Below are 20222 nucleotides of genomic sequence, written 5' to 3' on the forward strand. Positions count from 1 at the left end.
AATGTACAGGGCGGGTTCCAGGAGTTTTTGACTTTCCTCCCTTAAAGGAAAAAGAAAAGGTGACAAGATGATATTTAATGAGAGACCATTCTGCTCTCTGTGCAATTCTAGAGACTCCCAAAAGCTCAAGGAAGATCAGCAAAAATATAGGCTTGGATTTACACCCACAGATAGGAAGATAGGTATTGCCAGACTGGATCAGATTTGCAGTCCATTTAGCTCAGTATCTAGCGGCCAGTTCTAGATACTTCAGTGGAAGGTGGAAGAAGCCCTGTAATAGGCAGCTATGAGATTACCTGCTCCCAAGAAAAGTTTCCCTCGACACCTACTAGCAAGACATATTTTGTGGTGTAAATCAGGAAGGTTGTGGGCCCTTCCAAGACTTTTTAAAACAATCCTCAATACTGGAATTGGATTTTGTGGTTACCCATATACACATTCAGTCAATCTTTGAAAGGTTCTAAGCTCTTGGTCCCATTGATATTTTGCGGCTTTGCGTTCCGCAGCCTACTTGAACACTGTAATTTTACAATTCACACGGACACCCTTTCTGGCTCTTAACTTCTGATTGTGGCCCATTGTATCATGACGTGTGTTAACACATGGCAAATGCATGGTGAAAATGGTCATTGTATTTATCTGCCCTGCATAGAAGCTAATTCAATAATAGTGACTTCAACTACATCACTCCACGTTTAAATGTGTACATTTGATCAGAACTGGGTTCTATTAACTTTCCCTTACCAAATGCTCCCAGTGATACACTCTGACCCCCAAGAATCCCTCCAAGAAAAGCTGAAGTGCTTTGTCTGGCCTATGTTATCTGAATCCAGAGATGTGGATCATCCTACAGACTTCTCTTCATTCTCACAGTATGACTAGTGCAAACACTAGGTTTCCCCTAATATCCAGTTGAGGCAAGTTACTTCTGACATGCGTGTGTAAGAGGTGATGTGCGTAAATTTCATAAAACCACTATAACACTCCTCTTACCTGCACCTCATCTCTATACTACTGAAACTGAGACTTAGAGAGGTATTGCAGAGGGATTGTATACATGGCCCTGAATGTAAGTATCATACAATTGTTTACTGCAGAGAGTTAAGAGCACAAACCCATTGCAAACAGTATGTGGAGAACTTCTGAAATACTTTCTAAAGCAAAAGCCATTAAGCAGTGAAGTTTCCACTACTCCTTCCTGTAGAGATTCCAACAACTCTACTGCTGGCTTTCAATATACGTGCGTGTCATGAAAGTTTGATTTGTAATATTTGTATTACAATGAGAAGTTTTGGCATAACATCTACACCTCTTTTCTTTAATACACACATGTCAACCCATTCTTTCCCCTCTGATTTACTTTCTGATTTACTGTTATATACGCCATGATGTCCCAGCAATGTTCCTCTGCTATGAACATCGGCAAAACTGGACAGTCCCTTCGTAAAAGGGAAAATGCACACAAGTCAGATATCAGGAATGGCAATATACAAAAACCTGTAGGAGAACACTTCAACCTCCCTGGACACACAATAGCAGATGTAAAGGTAGCCATCTTACAGCAAAAAAACTTCAGGACCAGACTTCAAAGAGAAACTGCTGAGCTTCAGTTCATTTGCAAATTTGACACCATCAGCTCAGGATTAAACAAAGACTGTGAATGGCAAACCAACTACAGAAGCAGTTTCTCCTCCCTTGGTGTTCACTGCTAGAAGAGGACCTCACCCTCCCTGATTGAACTAACCTCGTTATCGCCAGACTGATTCTTGCCTGCATATTTATACCTTCCTCTGGAAATTTCCATTACATGCGTCTGACGAAGTGGGTATTCACCCACGAAAGCTTATGCTCCAATACATCTGTTAGTCTTTAAGTTGCCACAGGACTCTCTGTTGCTTTTTACAGATCCAGACTAACACGGCTACTCCTCTGATACTTTCAGAGATGATTTCTCAGGTGAGAGTGGGACTTAAAATGTAGCGTCTGTCATCTGGATTTCTTCAGAATCTGAAAAGATCGCAGTGTCTCAGCCTTCATTCAGTCGCTTGTCAGCAAACAGAAGTCTAGTAGCTCCTCTGTCCCTGGGTTAATAGCTGCAGCTCTTAATTCCTGCATTCAGAATTGAGCCAGGGAATAACATCTTTGAAAATGGCTCTGGGAAACCAGAGATGGGGCAGAGATGCCGGTTGCCCTGTAACTCTGAGGGGTCTCTACAGGGCAGAGATTCTAGAGCCCTCAGCCAGTCAGGAAACAGACATACGCCCTATCGGACCTGTTACCACAGAGCAACACAGCTCTGAATTCCTGCGTTCACAATCAAGCCAGACAATTTAAAACCTTGAAAATGCATTTGCTGAATAAATTTCCAGGAGCAAATCAATCTGAGGCGATTTGGGAACTGGTCACTTACATTCCGTGGGGTCTCCTCTCGCTCAGCTCCTGGCAGGATTGGGCCCAGAGCACACGGCACCCGGGATTTTCATACTCTGAGCTTGCTTTGAATGTCAGATTTCTCAGTAGCTTGAACAGCCCACCATGGAGCATGGGCAGATATATGGAGGGGTTCCCAAACTACCTGTCACTGAGTCACCCCAGCAGTCCAGCTGAGTCCTCTGCCGCTGCACAGAACATCTGCCAATGGAAACAGCTCGCAGCCTTTACACATCACCTTACATTGTAAACGTACCCAATTCCTGCTAGAAGGGGAGCCGCTGACACCAGAGGTCTTCACCCTAACGGACAAGGAGTCATCAGAGAGGTAGCACAGGCAGCAGGCAGTATCTGTTCAGACAGGGAGGCAACTGTCTTTATGAAGCATGTCTGCACATTCCCTTGGGGGCCACTTGGCCATCAGGGAATCTCAGCTGCTTGGCTTCGTGTGCAACAACTTTAACACCTGTCGTGACCAATGGCAAACTGCAGGAGGACAAATCACAGGGGATGCGTGGTGACTGGACTACAGCGCCAGCCATGCTGCAGGCTCTATTCCTGGAATCTGGGCTTGTCGTAACCAGTGGTGGATTTAGAGTTAGTGGGGCCCCATGCGTAACTTTATTTTTTGGGTCCCCTTTGGGACCCAGCCAAGGAAAAGAAAGTTTTGTCTTATCTCCCCCTCCCATTTTTCATTCTGTTTTTTCCATCCTCCTCCTATATTATAAGTAATAAGAAGTAAATGAAAATAAAGTGAGATACCTTTATTGGCGCAGGGGATTGGGGTGTGGAAGGGCGTGCGGGCGGTCGGGCTCTGGGCTGGGGCAGGGGGTTGGGGTTTAGGACTGGCTGAGGGGTGTGGGCTCTGAAGAAGTTTGGGTGAGGGACGAGTGCAGGCGCTGGGCTGGGGCAAAGGGTGTGGGAAAAAGTGGGAGGATGGGCTCTGGGAGGAAGTTTGGGTGTGGAGTGCGGGCTCTGGGCTGAGCCAGGGTCTTGTGGTGCAGGAGTGGGTTAGGGGGTGGCACTTTTCTAGGGTGGCACGGCTTCCAAAGTGACTGGCATTCACAACCCTCTGGCAGTGGCTTCTAGGTGGGGGGGCAGGAGGTATCTATGAGCCACTGTCAGCAGCTCCCACTGTCTGCAGTTCCTGGCCAATAGGAGCTGTGGAGTCGGCGCTTGCGGTAGGGGCAGCATAGGGCAAACCTCCCCCCCAGGGGCTGCAGGGACATTTCGGCTGCTTCTGGGAGAAGGGTGGAGGGAGGGGAGGCAGAGTGGGCAGGAAGCCGCCTTAGCCCTGGCTTGCCGCGCTGCTGCTGCAAGGTCCCTGTGTGTCCCTGGAAGGGAGGGGGCTGTGATCTTGCTAAAATAAAATAAAATAGAATAATTAATAATATAGGACCTGATTTCTCCCCAGCAGTCCCTTTTGCGGCATTACAAACCCAGGGTGCAGGGCAGGGAAGGGAGATTCCACAAGGCTCCATACAGGTAAATTTCCCTCGGATTGTTCCGGGGGGTGTCCCTCCTCTTTTCCCTGAGGAATGAAAAGAGGGACCCAGAATCCAGGGATCCACAAAGTTATGCACAGATCTCAGTGATCCACTGGTATTTAGCCCCTTCCCCCCAATCTCTGAGCCTCCACAACTGCTCTAGGACCCTCTCCAGCTCTCCAGCTAGCACAGGATCATCAGATAAGTACTATCAGGGCCTGTCACAGCAGCCACTGCCCGCAGGATCTGCTGAAGAGGCATTGTACAGTGCTGAGAGGGCTACACAGAGATGGGAGGGCTGGTTAGAGTAGCCGATGGTCACAATACCCCAGCCATAGACTGGTCGGGAGGTTTTGACCTTTCCATACCCAGAGTGCTGCCATAGACTCAGTCCGTATCACCTGCATTTATGTTCTGAGGGAGAGGTAGATGGAAACCTCCAGTTTCTCTTGGGGATCCAGGCAGCTGCAGCTGGGCAGCATCATGGCAGCTGAGCGTACAATGAAAAGTGATCCATTTTCTATGAAAACTCATCCTGAATGAATGGGTGAAAAGGGAACATTTCAGTTTGAGTCTCTGTTATTTATTTTGTTTGTTTTCCAGCCCAGCTGTAGCTCAAAGCATGAGCCTCTGTCCCTTGTACTATAGGACACACCCATGGGTGGCAACACTCCCACACTGGACAGCCTTTTAGGGTGACCATATTTCCTAAAGAGAAAACGGGAGACACCCAGCTGCTCACCAGAGGCCCCCACCCACCCTCCATGCAAGGCTGTTGCCTGTGGCTGGAACACTGCATCCGGCTCTGCCTCACCCCATGCGTGGAGCTGGCATCTCCATTCGTCTCCACTGAACAGTCCTCTGCTCCCCACTTCCCCACGTTTTTGACAGGAAGGGACATTTCTCCTGTTAGCACTTACGAAGTCAGCAAGAGCATATGGGACAAAAGCCGCCTTTCGAAAAAAATGTCAGGTCAGCTGGGACAGGACTTAAATAAGGGACTGTACCAGCCAAAATGGGACCAATGGGACCCTGCCACACACTCAAAGGTGAAATTGCAGAACTACTAGCTGTGGTTTGTAATCTATCACTTAGGGCTTGGCTTCACTTGTGAGTGACAGCGCATTAAAGCAGCCTGGGGCACACTAGCTCACTCCCCGTCCACACTGGCAAAGCACATAGAGCGCTCTGACCCCGCGGCTACAGTGCTGCTAGTATTCCACCTCGGCGAGTGGAATAACGTTTGCTGCACCCCCGCTGGAGCGCTGCGGCACCAGTGTGGACGAGGTATTGCATTACTGTGCTGTGATCGGCCTCTGGAAACGTCCCACAATCCCCTTAAGTCATGTGGCCACTCTTGTCATTGTTTTGAACTCGCTGTAGGAATGCGGCTATCCCACTTGAAAGCCCCGTTTCTGACAGCAGCTGCTTATCTGCTCTGAGACAGATAAGTGTGGAATGCTGTGTGTGAGAGAGAGAGGCCGTGGGGTGGGGGAGGGCGGTCTGCTGCTGTCTGAACTTACAAGACAGCATGCTGACATGCTCTCAGCCCCCCAAAAACCCACTCTCTCTCCCCCCACATAGACACAACACACCTCCTGTCACACTCCAACCCCCCCCCTTTTGAAAATTATGTTGCATGCTGGGATAGCTGCCCACAATGCACCGCTCCCAATGCTGCTGCAAATGCAACAAATGTGGCCACACCAGTGCGCAAGCAGTTGTCAGTGTGGACAGATTGCAGCGCTTTCCCTACTGCCCTCTCTGAAGGTGGGTTTAACTCACAGCGCTCTACATCTGCATGTGTAGCCATGCCCTTAGCTTCCGTACCCAAAGACTGGAGGATAGTTAATGGATATTAACCAGGATGGGCAGGGATGGTGTCCTTAGCCTCTTTTTGACAGAAGCTGGGAATTGGGCGAAAGGGGATGGCTCACTTGATGATTCCCTGTTCTGTTCATTCCCTCTGGGCACCTGGCATTGATTGACTATTGTCAGAAGACAGGAGAGTGGGATAGATTGACCTTTGGTCAGACCCATTATGGCCGTTCTTATGTTCTTATGATGTCTGCTAGGGTTACGGAAGGAGTCCCTGGAAAAGGATTGTCTGCAGCAGTCCATCCATCAGAGAAACAATTTAAGAACATAAGAGTGGCCATATTGATTCAGACCAATGGTCCATCAAGTCCAGTGTCCTGTCTTCTGACAGTGGCCAGTGCAGACACTTCAGGGGGAATGAACAAAACAGGGCAATTATCGCATGATCGATCCACAGTCGTCTGTTTCCAGCTTCTGGGAGTCAGAGGTTTAGAGACACTCAGAGCATGGGGCTGAATCCCTGACCATCTTGGCTACTAGCTACTGATGGACCTATCCTCCATGAACTTACCTAGTTGTTTTTTGGATCAGTTATACTTTTGTGTGAGGAAATACTTCCTTTTGTTTGTTTTAAACCTGCTGCACATTAACTTCAAGGGTGACTCTGGTTGTTGTGTTATGTGAAGCGGTAGATAGCACTTCCTGATTCACTTTCCCCACACCACTCATGATTTTATAGATCTCTGTCATAACCCCCCTCAGTCTTCTCTTTTCCAAGTTGAGAAGTCCCAGTCTTTTTAATTTCTCCCCATATGGAAGCTGTTCCATAAACCCTAAACCTTTTTGTCACCCCTCTCTATTCTTTTCCAATTCTAATATATAATTTTTGAGATGGGGCAACCAGAACTGCAGAAAGTATTCAAGATGTGGGCATACCATGGATTTATATAGACCCAATATGAACTTTTCTGTCTTATTATATAGTCAGGAGGATACCACTATTTATCTCACTTGCTGTGGCCCATGTAGTACAAGGAAGTCCCTCAGACTACTGCTCAAGTGGGTCCACCGTCCTGGATCATCTAGACTTAAGGAACTAAACTCAGCATCAGCTGTTTCTTGCACCTCCACCACACTCTTCTCTGATCTACACTTTTCTTCAGGAATGTGCATGGTTATATCCATTTGAGATGGAGATATGGATGCTGCAGTAGCTGCCAGGTCACCTGCACTCTGACTAACTGGACGATCAGGCATCTCCTCACCACTCACATCCTCACTGGGGCCGGAAGGCTCACCGTGAACATTTGTGTCTATTATCGGAGGGGTAGCTGTGTTAGTCTGGATCTATAAAAAGTGACAAAGAGTCCCGTGGCACCTTATAGACTAACAGACATATTGGAGCATAAGCTTTTGTGGATGAATACCCAGTTCGTCAGATGCTTGTAGTGGAAATTTCCAGAGGCAGGTATAAATATGCAGGCAAGAATCAGGCTAGAGATAAGGAGGTTAGTTCAATCAGGGAGGATGAGGCCCTCTTCTAGCAGTTGAGGTGTGAACACCAAGTTGGCTAGCCATTCACAGTCTTTGTTTAATCCTGAGCTGATGGTGTCAATTTTGCAAATGAACTAAAGCTCAGCAGTTTCTCTTTGAAGTCTGGTCCTGAAGTGGTGGCTGTAAGGTGGCTACCTTTAAATCTGCTATTGTGCATCCAGGGAGGTTGAAGTGTTCTCCTACATGTTTTTGTATATTGCCATTCCTGATATCTGATTTGTGTCTGTTTATCCTTTTACGTAGTGACTGTCCAGTTTGGCCGATGTACATAGCAGAGGGGCATTGCTGGCACATGATGGCATATATTACATTGGTGGACGTGCAGGTGAATGAACTGGTGATGCTGTGGCTGATCTGGTTAGGTCCTGTGATGGTGTCGCTGGTGTAGATATGTGGGCAGAGTTGGCATTGAAGTTTGTTGCATGGGTTGGTTCCTGAGTTAGAGTTACTATGGTGCGGTGTGTAGTTGCTGGTGAGAATGTGCTGCAGGTTGGTGGGTGGTCTGTGGGCGAGGACTGGCCTGCCACCCACGGCCTGTGGAAGTGAGGGATCGTTGTCCAGGATGGGTTGTGGATCACTGATGATGCATTGGAGAGGTTTTAGCTGAGGACTGTAGGTGATGGCCAGTGGAGTTCTGTTGGTTTCTTTCTTGGGCTTGTCTAGCAGCAGGAGGCACATCTGGCTCTGTTGATCTGTTTCAGTGTTTTGCTGCCGTCCGGGAGGTGGGGCCCTGGGCTCCTCACCGAGCTGCTGGGGCCGCCATGGGGAGCTGCTGGGGATCTCAGGAGAGCTCCTTCCTGCTTAGATAGAAAAGCTTCCTTTGCTTTCTTTCTTTTTCTGAATGCTGCCCCAGAGGGACGCTTTCTTCTTTCACTCATGACTGCTGTTCTGTGCCAGTTATAGTGGCTCTCAACACTCAGTTGAAGGGGACAAATAAGCAGGCTGGTAGCAGGGCCTGAGTGAGGGAAGATATCAGCATCTTAAGGGCCTAACTGGCTTCTGCTACTTCAGTTGACTGTCTGTTCTCCTCAAGTGGGTTCAGGGAAGCAGCAGGAAACAGGAAGCTCCCTGAGAAGCTGGTGTTAATCAGTCCAGGTTCCTGGGAGTGCTAAAGAGGTACATAAGAAGCTTCTCCTCCTTTCTCTCTCTGCAGCTCCTGCTGCTTTCTGTTATTCCCTCTCACCTTTTCTCCTGCCTGCCTGTTATGTCTCTTGTGCCCTCCTTCCTCCAGCACCGCACTCCACCATCTCTGTGCATCTAGAGCAGAGAGAATACTGATGCACCAGCAGCAGACACAATTTTCTACACTCTGGGTTCTAGTGGCGCCCTCCACAGTCTGGAACCTGAGGTGGCCGCCTCAGTTCGCCTCATGGTAAGGCCAGCCCTGTAACAAGCAACTGTCACACGTCTACACTCAGCTATATCACGTATCACTACAAACCTAGTTAGACAGGCTTTGTTCTCGAGATACTGGAACAGAACTGGCCCAACGTACCTTCTTTTGGGAAACCAAGGGGCTCTTGGGACCCAGCCTAGTTTCCCTGTGCCCTCAAACTGCTTTTTCTCAGCCAGACGTCTAAGATGAGGCCCCCGTGGCTCTTGCTCTATTGTTTGGCAGTTAGGCCCATTCAGCCTCAATGGCTCACAAACGCCGGTCTGGTGAATGTGCTGAAACTCTCAGCGTTTTCGTGACACTCCCACACTCCCCTCAGGAATCCACTACCTACCCCTCACTGTCTCCCCGAGCACCCCCACATCTGCTACAGACACCAAGATGCTGGACTCACGGGGCTTCCCAGAAGCAGCTGTCACAGGAGGCTGTGATCAGAGGCCTTTCATAGACAAATGTCAGGGACGTTGCTCTGTGGAACCCTCACACAGCCCTGATCTTAGGGTCTCAGAGTATCTGAGCACCTTGAATGTATTTATCCTCCCGCCGCCACCACTGTGAGGCAGGGCAGGGCTATTATCTACCTGTGCAGAGGCTCAGAGACAGCCAGTGGCTTGCCCATGGTCACAGGAATCAAACCCAGCTGCCCTGAGTCACACAGCAGTGCCCAGACCACAGGACCAGCCATCTGAGCAGTGACAGGCCTGGCTGGATTCACTGCTGCGCCAGCAGAGCTCCCACCGGTGCTGTATAGAGTGGGGATGGCAAGGAGCCATTTACAGGGGTTTGATTCACTGGCCTGTTCTCCCCCTGCCTCAGCAGAGTTTAGAGCAGCCTGGAGGCTGGGCTGACCTCCGCCCATTGGTAACAGCTTCCAAGAGCACAGCGCGCTCTGACGAAGTCCCTGTGGACAGAGACCACCCCAGAGTGCCCCCTTGAGGCCTGAGGTGGCTCTGCGGGTGCCCTGTCCTTCCCTCTAAAGCCCCTGCAATGTCTTACTCTCAGCTTGGGATAATTAAATCAAGCCCCCACCCTCCCCAGTTTGTGGGGTCACATTAATTCAATCTTCTCTAAAGTAGATGATCTCCTACCCTCCAGCCCCATCCTCCTCCTTTATTCAGGAACCCACCACCACCCTGCTTGCTAGGGTCAGCGTTGATTCAGGCTTGCCACACCCCCTGCTCCTCCTTTTCCCCAGAGGCCCCGCCCTCTGCCCCATCTCTTCCCACTAGGCCCTGGCCCCTGCTCCTCCACTTCCCAGGAAGCTCTGCCCCCGCCAGCAGGGTGGAGTCGGGCCATGGTAAGAGCTGCCCTGGGAACCCAGGCTGTTGTGGGGAGCCCCGTACTCTCCACCTTCCCTCGGGGGTGGGAACAGAGGCTGGGGGCTTTTCTCAGGCCCCCAGGCCCCTGCCCAGGGTAGGTGGAGGGTCTGGGGCTCTTGACACTGACTCTGATTCCCTGGGCAGTTCTTATCATGGCGCAGCTCTAGCTTTTGGCCTGGAGAGTGGGTGGAGCATTGGGTAATGAGGGGGAGCTGGGGGGGGATCTTAGGGGGAGAGGAGGAGCAGAGGGTGGGGCCTCAAGGAGGAAGAAGAGGGGCAGGGGTGGGGTCACCGAGGGGACGGGGCTTCTACCTCTGTCTCTCTTTTGCCTTTTCAAAAGGTGGTCACCCCACAGTGAATGGGTTGGGCTGGGATAGGAGCTAGCTGGGCCTCTGTGGGGGAGTCGTTTCCACTCCTTTGCATTGCTAGGGCAGCACAAACAGAGGGGCCGGGGAGGGAACCTGAGCCTGAGTGTCTTGCCAGGACTCCTGTGTGTCAGACCCTCACTCTCACACAGCTCTGCCCTGCCTCGGTGGGGAGTGGGATGAGCAGGTCTGCTGTGTGCAGAGCCATCAACAGGGGCGGGGAGCTGCCTGGATGGCTTCTCCTGGGGATCCTGCATGAATCATATCTCTGACATGATTCAGTCACAAGCACCTGGCTGAGGGTGTAGGGGAAGGGTGGGCCCCTTGAATAGCCCCGTCAACAGCTGGTGCATCGCTCACAGCACTCAGGAGGGACCAGGACTGCGAATGCAGAACAGCCCTGCATCTTTTTTCCTGGCTCCTGGATGTTTTACCAGAGATGAGACAGAGAGGCCAGGCGTAATGGGAAACAACATCCACATCCCTTCTCCTTATTGACTGTATCAGGGGGAATTCTGAGGTCGGAGCAGATACGGATAGGACTCTTTATGGGCCAACATCCCACCGGTCCCCCCGGCTCTCCATGAACACAGTCACTTTGGGCGACAAAACGGCTATAGTGTACACACTGCAATGGGAATTTTTTGTTGGAATTTTGGCGAAAAAAACTTCTACCCCGTGAGAGACTTTTTGTCTTTTCCCCTCCCTTTATTGTTGACAAACAGCCAGTGTAGACACCATGCCTGTTTTCTTCAATTTTATTGGCCTCCAGAAAATGTCCCACAATTCCCAGGCTGCCACTCTGGTCAGTGGTTTGAACTCCACTGCCCTGCAGCCAATCCACCCCTCCTCCTTGTAAGCCTGGGAAATTTAAATCCCATTTCCTGCTTGCTGGCTCAGCATGGAGAGGCGTCCTGGCGTCTTCCCAGGTGAGCATGGCTGGCTATCGCACCAAACGCGCTCCCACTTGGACCACCGTGGAGCTGTTGGATCTGATCAGTATATGGGGAAGAGTCTCTTCAGTTGCAGCTGTGATTAACACATAGGAATCAGAACAAATATGGACAAATTTCTCGAGGCTTGTGTGAAAAGGGCTATGATTGGGACAGGCAGCAGTGCAGAGCAAAGATAAAGGAGTACCAGCCACTTCTATAAGGAGCTGAATGCTATCCTCGGTGGTGACCCCACCCCCATCGCCGATAGCCCCGTGGATACTTCGAAGGCAGCAGAAAGAGGGGGTAACCCGGAGGCTGAAATTGTGGATGAAGAAGTGGAGGTAGAAGAGGATGTGGCGCTCCCAGCATGGTTTCCCAGTGGGACAAGAAGCCAGGAACTTTTCTCCACTCCAGAAGTGCTCTCCAGGGAGCAGGAAGCAGATGAGATGCAGGGTAAGTTGCTGTGGCTTGTATAGGGAATCGAAAAGTGTTTATGTTTTTATGTGAGCTGCACATTGCCCTGTGTAGCTAATCTGCATGGCCAAGAAGGGTGTCGAGGGAAATCAAGACCTGCATGGAGTACTCCAGAGAGAGGTTTTGTAAAGTTTCCAAGAGTTACTTGTTAATCCTCTGCCGCAGATTCCAAGGGATTGCAGCCTTGTTAGTTCCCCCATTGTAGGGAACTGTCCCATGCCATTGAGCAATCACTGGAGCTGGGACCAAAGCGGCAGATAGCTGAGCTGCATATAGACCGGGGTGAAAGCCACAAGAATGCAGTAGTTGTGCCCTGGTTTCCCTGCTTACCCGCAGCAGTGAGGTGTCAGCTAGAAGGCTGGCTGCCTGTGGAAAAGTGTGAGAGAATTTTAGAATGAGTTCCCTGCAAAGCTGCCCTGCAAGCCGTGACCATTTTGTCTGTACGCCCAGCTGCACTCCCCCCGCTCCCGACACTCCCCGTGATTTGGGTGCTCGTGGAGCTGTGTGCCTGCCTAGAGTCAGGGAGAAAGTGATTGCTACTAGTTGCAAAAGGCCCTTGTTACTGAAATGTTTCAATCATTTGCTGGAATGTAACAATCCCTCATCTGTGCATTGTCCACAGCAGCCAAGACCTTGAGGAACACACCATGCACTCCTGCCGACCACCTTCGGCAGATAAGGAAAAAGCCAAGACTCAGCAAAGAAGGCATTTTCAGAGAGGTTCTGCATGTGATGACAGACAGACCAGGGAACGCAAAGAGTGCTGGGAAGCCGAAAGACAGGACAGAAAAGACAATCAAGCATTTGCTAGGGAAGCGACTGAGCAGATGTTAAAAGTAATGGAGGATCAGACAGAGATGCTCAAGTCTTTAATACAGCTGCAGACTGAGCAGATCTGTGGTTGACCTCCACTGCAGCACGTGCACATGCACAATTCTTTGCCAACCCCATCCCCCTCTATGCTCACACGTTCCTTTTCACTTCACAAGACTCCTCAGTTTCCCCATCACTCCACCCCCTCTCACAGCTTGGACAATGATAGCTGGAGCTACACACAGCTGTGAGGTTTTACCCTTTTTAACAATAAATAAAGGCAAAGGTTTTTAATAGGATGGCATTTTAATTCTGTGTTCTGCAAAAGTGTATAGCAATCAATTCACTCTGGGGAACAGGCTTCTAAAGCATTTTGTTGCATGGATCTTGGACCCCAAAATTTTACCTGGATGCACCAGGGAAGCACCTCCAGAGCAGACATGTGTTAGTGCCCCTCATTGTCAAAGTGGTTCCTCAAAGCCTCTCTGATGTTAATAGCAGCCCTCGGGGCTCCTCTGACAGCCCTAGCATCTGCCTGCTCAAATTGTGCCTCAGTGCTCCACATCTGAGCAAATATTTAACCCTTAAATTCACACAGATTATGCAAAGTGCAGCACACGGCTATGACCACGGGAATATTATCCTCAGTAAGGTCTAGCCTGCCATTGAGACACCTCCAGTGAGCTTTCAAATGTCCAAAGGCACATTCAACTACCATACGGCACCTGCTCAGCCTGTTGTTAAAACGCTCCTTGCTGCTGTCCAGGTGCCCTGTGTAAGGTTTCAGGAGCCAGGGCTGTAAGGGGTACACTGGGTCTCTCAGAATTACTGTGGGCATTTCCACATCCCCCACTGTGATCTCGTGGTCTGGAAGGAAAGTCCCCGCCTGCAGCTTTCTGTACAGGCCACTGTTCCTGAAGATGCGTGCGTCATGCATCTTTCCAGACCAGCCTGCACTGATGTCCGTGAAATGCCCCCAGTGATCCACAAGCACCTGAAACACCATGGAGCAGTATCCCTTCCTATTGCTGTACTCTGATGCAAGGTGGTCTGGTGCTAAAATTGGAATGTGTGAGCCATCAATCGCCCCACCACAGTTAGGGAAACCCATCTCTGCAAAGCCATCCACTATTTCGTGCACATTTCCCAGCGTCACGGTCTTCTGTAGCAAGACACGATTTATTGCCCTGCACACTTGGAGTAATACAGCCCCAACAGTGGACTTCCCCCCTCCAAATTGATTTGCAACTGACCGGTAGCATTCTGGATTCACCAGTTTTCACACAGCGATTGCAACACACTTCTCTACTGAAAGGGCAGCTCTCATTCTGGTGTCCATGTGCCGCAGGTTGAGGGCCAGCTCAGCACATAGCTCCAGGAAGGTTGCTTTACGCATCCTAAAGTTCTGTACCCACTGGTCTTCATCCCACACCGGCATGCCAATGCGATCCCACCAATCAGAGCTTGTTTCCCTAGCCCAAAAGTGGTGATCTATGTATGCAGCTGCTCTGTGAATGCCAAAAGCACTGATAAGTTGCTGCCGTCCATATCAGGCAGAATGTTGTGCACCTGCGAGTCGTCCTCTGTCAGTAACTTTGTGAGTAACTGTGCTGCCATGCGCGATGTCCTCACGACGGTTAACAGCACACAGGGAAGAGAGAGAGAGAGAAATACACGATCCATCCTAGCTCACAGCAGATGCTGGTGCGCAATACAAAGTCTGATAGTTGGAAAAACAGCAGGAAAGGAAGCCAGAAACCAGTGGAGGGCTGAGACACAAAGCAGTGCATGATGGGACATTTTGCACATCCCAGGATGTGCCACGCTCCATTTCTGCCTTCCCACAACACCTAGAGACAGCTGGCGTCACCAGGGACTGTGGGATACTATAACGATGCTGCCCTTGGTGGGACACTTCTGAGAATGCCAATTCAGGATAAATTGCTTAAAGCAGGGCAGTTACAGTCCAAGGCTGGGGGTCCTTTGCACACCAAGGCACCAAACCAGCCAAACAGAGAAGACTCTGGTTTTACCCCACAGGCTAACCATAAGTTATACATGCGATTCCCTTAGACTCTCCTGTTTCCCAGTATCACCACCAGTGCCACTTCTTAAAGGGACGAATGGTTATGAAAACCAACACCCCAGTAAAAGAAGAAAGTTTCTCCCGATCTGAAAGAACCAAGCCCCAGACCAGGTCAATATACAAATCAGATCTTACTCACAAATCACGCTGTTGCCAATCCATTAGAATCGAAAATCTAAAGATTTATTCATAAAAAGAAAGAAATATAGATGAGAGATAGAATTGGTTAAATGGAATCAATTACATACAGTAAAGGGAAAGTTCTTGGTTCAGGCTTCTAGCAGTGATGGAATAAACTGCAGGCTCAAATCAAGTCTCTGGGATACATCCACAGCTGGGATGGGTCATTCAGTCCTTTGTTCAGAGCTTCAGTTTGTAGCAAGGCAAGAAGCAGGATTGAAGACAAAATTGAGGCATTTCCAGGGCTTTTTATACTCTCTGCCCTGTGGAAGGACACGTCTTTATTCTTACTGTGGAAAATTACAGCAGCAAGATGGAGACTGGAGCCACATGGGCAAGTCACATGTCCATACATGACTCAGTTTACAGGTCGATGCCATTGTTTACATGTTAGTTTGAACTTTCCCAGGAAAGCTCAGATGTGGATTGGCATCTCACAAAGTCCATTGTCAGTTAAGTGTTTCTTGACTCGGCACTTACTGAGAATAGTCCCTTCTCAAGAAGTTGACGAAATGCTTCACTGAGGCTACTTAGAATCAAAATACATTATAATACTTGTACACAGCTAATATTCATAATTTCAAATACAAAAATGATACACACATACAGATAGCATGATCATAATCAGCAAATCATAACCATTCCATAGACACCTTATGCAACAATCTTTGCACAATATTTGCTGCAAATATTGTGACAAAGTTCCTCTTCTATCTTGCTGGGAACAGCCCAGAGACCTTCCCCTCTGGAAGAACCCACAGTCCAGGTCAATTGGGAGGTTTGGGGGGAACCCGGGCCCGCCCTCTACTCTGGGTTCCAGCCCAGGGCCCCGTGGACTGCAGCTGTCCATAGTGCCTCCTGTAACAGCTGCATGACAGCTACAACTCCCTGGGCTACTTCCCCATGGCCTCCTCCAAAGACGTTCCTTAGTCTCACCACAGGACCTTCCTCCTGGTGTCTGATAACGCTTGTGCTCCTCAGTCCTCCAGCAGCACACCCTCTCACTCTCAGCTCCTTGCGCCTCTTGCTCCCAGCTCCTCACACTTGCACCACAAACTGAAGTGAGCTCCTTTTTAAAACCCAGGTGCCCTGATTAGCCTGCCTTAATTGATTCTAGCGGCTTCTTCTTAATTGGCTCCAGGTGTCCCAATTAGCCTGCCTGTCTTAACTGGTTCTAGCAGGTTCCTGATTACTCTAGTGCAGCCACTGCTATGGTCACTCAGGGAACAGAAAACTACTCATCCAGTGACCAGTATATTTGCCCTCTACCAGACTCCTGTATCCCACTGGTCTGGGTCTGTCACAATATATAATAATGGTTGCGACAATGATCTATACAGTTGCAGGTTATGTCAGTAACATCACAGATACATACCGAGAGTGCATTGCGCACGCTGTCGACAACAGTGCCTCGAATATGGACACAATCTGTCGACAGAGGGAGCAAATGTAGACTCGCTTTGACGACTTTGCTTTTGTCAATTTTTTCATGTCGACATTAGTTTCATCGACAAAACTTGGTAGTGTAGACAAGCCATTTGTAAATGCTGTTGACTGCATTGGTATCTATCCCCCAGTGAGCTGTCCCCCCTCACCAGCCCCTCTCCCATTGTTCCAGCCCTTAAACCCTGGCTGAACCTCTCCCTACAGAGTGGAGATCAGTAGCTCATGTCGTCTCAGATGTAAGGGTCCAGCAAGAAATAGGTGGCTGGTGTTTTTCATCTCCCAGGTTGGCAGAACTGGAGCCAGCACTGACCTTTCACTTGATGAACAGTCTGATTATCCTCGCACGAAGGTGTTTGCTTTTCACGCTGTACACGATTGGGTTCATCAGGGGTGGGGCGAGCAGGAAGATGTAGCCCAGGACAATCTGTAGTAAGGGAGAAGAGCCCTTCCCCAATCTGGGTATCAAAGTCAAGCCGATATCTGGTATGTAGAAGAGCAGGACAGCACAGAGGTGGGAGATGCAGGTGTTCAGGGCCCTGAGGCACTCCGCGTGTGATGCAACACTCAGCACGGTTTTGAGGATCATCACATAAGAGAGGAAGATGAGCACTGAATCCAACCACACCGTTAAGACTGTAAGAAACAAGCCATAGATGTAGTTGACTGTGATGTCTGAACAAGCCAGCTTCATGACATCCTGGTGCAGGCAATAGGAATGGGAGAGGACATTGGCTCGACAGTATTGGAACCGTTTCAGGAGAAAGGGGAATGGGAATGATACAGCCACCCCTCTTAGCACACACACCAGTCCCATCTTGGATATTCTCGGCAGGGTTAAGATGGAAGCATATCTCAGTGGGTTAGAGATCGCGACGAAGCGGTCAAATGCCATCAACAAGAGTATGGAGGATTCAGTGAATACAAATGAGTGGATGAAGAAGATCTGGGCAAAACAGGCATCGAGGCTGATCTCCCTAGAGTTAAACAAATATATCCCCAATATTGTCGGTATGGTGGATATCGATAAGCCAAGGTCTGTGACTGCCAACATGGAAAGGAAAATGTACATGGGCTCATGGAGGCTTGGATCTGTTTTTATAATTAACAGAATGGTTGAATTTCCCAATATTGAAAAAACATAAATGAAGCAGAAGGGGATGGAGATCCAGAGATGGACGTCTTCCTGCCCAGGTATCGCGGTGAGAAGGAACACTGCATATTTGAGTTTGGTGTCATTGACAGCTGACATAATGTATAGGACAAGTTTCCAGGAGTTTTAGACTTTCCTTCCTGAAAGGAAAAAGAACAGGTGACAAGGTGATATTTAATGAAACATCATTCTGCTCTCTGTGCAATTCTAGAGACTCCCAGGAGCTCAAGGAAGATCAGCAAAAACATAGTCTTGAATTTACATCACCAATAAGAAGATAGGCATTGCCAGACTGGATCAGACCTGCAGTCCATCTAGCTCAGTATCTAGTGGCCAGTTCCAGATGCTTCAGTGGAAGGTGGAAGAAGCCCTGCAATAGGCAGCTATGAGATTACCTGCTGCTAGGAAAAGTTTCCCTCGACACCCACTAGTAATACATATATTGTGGTGTAAATCAGGAACGTTGTGGGCCCTTCCAAGACTTTTAAAAACAGTCCTCAATACTGGAATTGGATTTTCTGGTTACCCATATACACATCCAGTCAGTCTTTGAAAGGTTCTCAGCTCTTGGCCCCATTGATATCTTGTGGCTTTGAGTTCTGCAGCCTACTAGAACATTGTGATTTTACAATTGTGACCTGCACACAGACACCCTTTCTCGTTCTAAACTTCTGATTGTGGCCCATTGTATCATGACATATGTGTGTAAACACATGGCAAATGCATGGTGAAAATGGTCATTGTATTTATCTGCCCTGCATAGAAGCTATTCATAAACGTCTTTGATTGCCTCATTATATATTATTTTCTCACCTCCCGAGAGTCCAAATTATACCACTTTCTCTTAAGGTACATGGGGTAAATTCTTAGGGACAGTTTCTTAATTCAATAATGGTAACTTCAACTATGTCACTCCACATTTAAATGTGTACGTTTGATCAGAACTGGGTTCTATTAACTTTCCCTTACCAAATCCTCCCGGTGATACACTCTGACCCCCAAGAATCCCTCCAAGAAAAGTTGAAGTGCTTTGCCTGGCCTATGTTGTCTGAACACAGAGATGTGGCTCATCCTACTGTCTTCGCTTCATCCTCACAGTATGACCCGTGCAAACACTAAGTTTCCCCTAATATCCAGTTGAGTGTCCAAGTTACTTCTGTCATGCGTGTGTAAGAGGTGATGTGTGTAAATTTCATACAACCACGATAACACTCCTCTTACCTACACCTCAGCCCTATACTACTGAAACACAGACTTGGAGAGGTATTGCAGAGGGATTGTGTACATGACCCTGAATGTTAGAACCAACTTCTGGTCAGTAACCAGGAGACAGTATTGTCCAACTATTCACTGAACAAAGAGTTAACAGCACAAACCCATTGCACACAGTATGTGGAGTATTTCTGAAATACTTTCTGAAGCAAAAGCCATTAAAAAAACCCAGTAAAGTTTCCACTGTCCTTCTTGTAGAGATTCCAACAGCTCTGCTGCTGGCTTTCAATATACAGGCATGGCATGAATGTTTGATTTGTAATATCTGTATTACAATGAGAAGCTCTGACATAATATTTACACATCTGTACTTTAGTACACACGTGTGAACCCATTCTTTCCCCTTTGATCTGCTTTCAGAGGTGATTTCTCAGGATAGAGTGGGACTTAAAATGTAGCATCTGTCATATTGGTTTCCTCAGAATCTGAAAAGATCGCAGCGTCTCAGCCCTCATTCAGTCACTTGTCAGCAAACAGAAGTCTAGTAGCCCCTCTGTCCCTGGGTTAATAGCTGACTGGTTCTCCTCAGATTCCGTTTTGTCAGTCTGTAACCTCCATCCGGAGTATCTGCAGCACTGAATTCCTGCATTCACAACTGAGCTAGGGAGTAGCATCTTTGAAAATGGCTTTGGGAAACCAGAGGTCACAAGGTCTCAGCCCTCATTCAGTTGCCTGTCAGCAAACAAAAGTCTAGTAGCTCCTCAGTCCCTCTGAGGAATAATCTACAGAGATTCTAGAGCCCTCAGCCAGTCAGGAAACAGACATATGCCCTATTGGACCTGTTACCACAGAGCAACACAGCTCTGAATTCCTGCCTTCACAATCGTGCCAGACAATAAAACCTTGAAAATGCATTTGCTGATTAAATTTCCAGCAGCAAATAAACCTGAGGTGATTTGGGAACTAGTCACTGATAATCTGTGGGGTCTCATCTCACTTAGCCCCTGGCAGGATCGGACCCAGAGCACACGGCACCTTTAGAAATAGGACCGATTGAGAAACCCTGACGCAGGGCATCGGGATTTTCATACTCTGAGCTAGCTTTGAATTTCAGATTTCTGTGTAGATTGAACAGCCCACCGTGGACTATGGGCAGATATAGGGGAGGGGTTCCCAACCTACGTAGCGCTGCCTGTCCTCCAGCCCCGTCACTGAGTCACCCCGACAGCCCAGCTGAGTCCTGTGCTGCTGCACAGAACATCTGCCAATGGAAACAGCCTGCAGCCTTTTCCCTTCACTTCGCAGTTTAAAGATACTGAAACCTGCCAACGTACCCAATTCCTGCTAGACGTGGAGCCGCTTACACCAGAGGTCTTCAACCTGAAGGACAAGGAGTCATCGGAGAGGTTGCAGGGCAGCAGGCAGTATCTGTTCAGATAGGGAGGCAAGTGTCTTTATGAAGCATGCCTGCACATTCCCTTGGGGGCCACTTGGCCATCAGGGAATCTCAGCTGCTTGGCTTTGTGTGCTGCAGCTTTACGTCTTGTCGTGACCAAGGAC

At 48.9% G+C, this 20222-nt stretch overlaps 1 protein-coding gene across 1 annotated transcript; it reads right to left on the reverse strand.

Moving 5' to 3' along the window:
- Positions 1-16600: 16600 nt before the first annotated feature.
- On the reverse strand, positions 16601-17549 carry LOC112061263 (olfactory receptor 51G2-like). Its single transcript, XM_024114126.2, has one exon. The coding sequence runs from the start codon at positions 17547-17549 to the stop codon at positions 16614-16616; it is 936 nt and encodes a 311-aa protein (XP_023969894.2). The 3' UTR covers positions 16601-16613.
- Positions 17550-20222: the final 2673 nt, after the last annotated feature.

The sequence above is a fragment of the Chrysemys picta genome, chromosome 1 (assembly GCF_011386835.1).
Source record: "Chrysemys picta bellii isolate R12L10 chromosome 1, ASM1138683v2, whole genome shotgun sequence".
Classification (NCBI taxonomy): domain Eukaryota; kingdom Metazoa; phylum Chordata; order Testudines; family Emydidae; genus Chrysemys; species Chrysemys picta.

Coding starts and splice junctions, on each gene's coding strand:
- LOC112061263 (XM_024114126.2), bottom strand. CDS start 17,549: ATGTCAGCTGTCAATGACACCAAACTCAAATATGCAGTGTTCCTTCTC.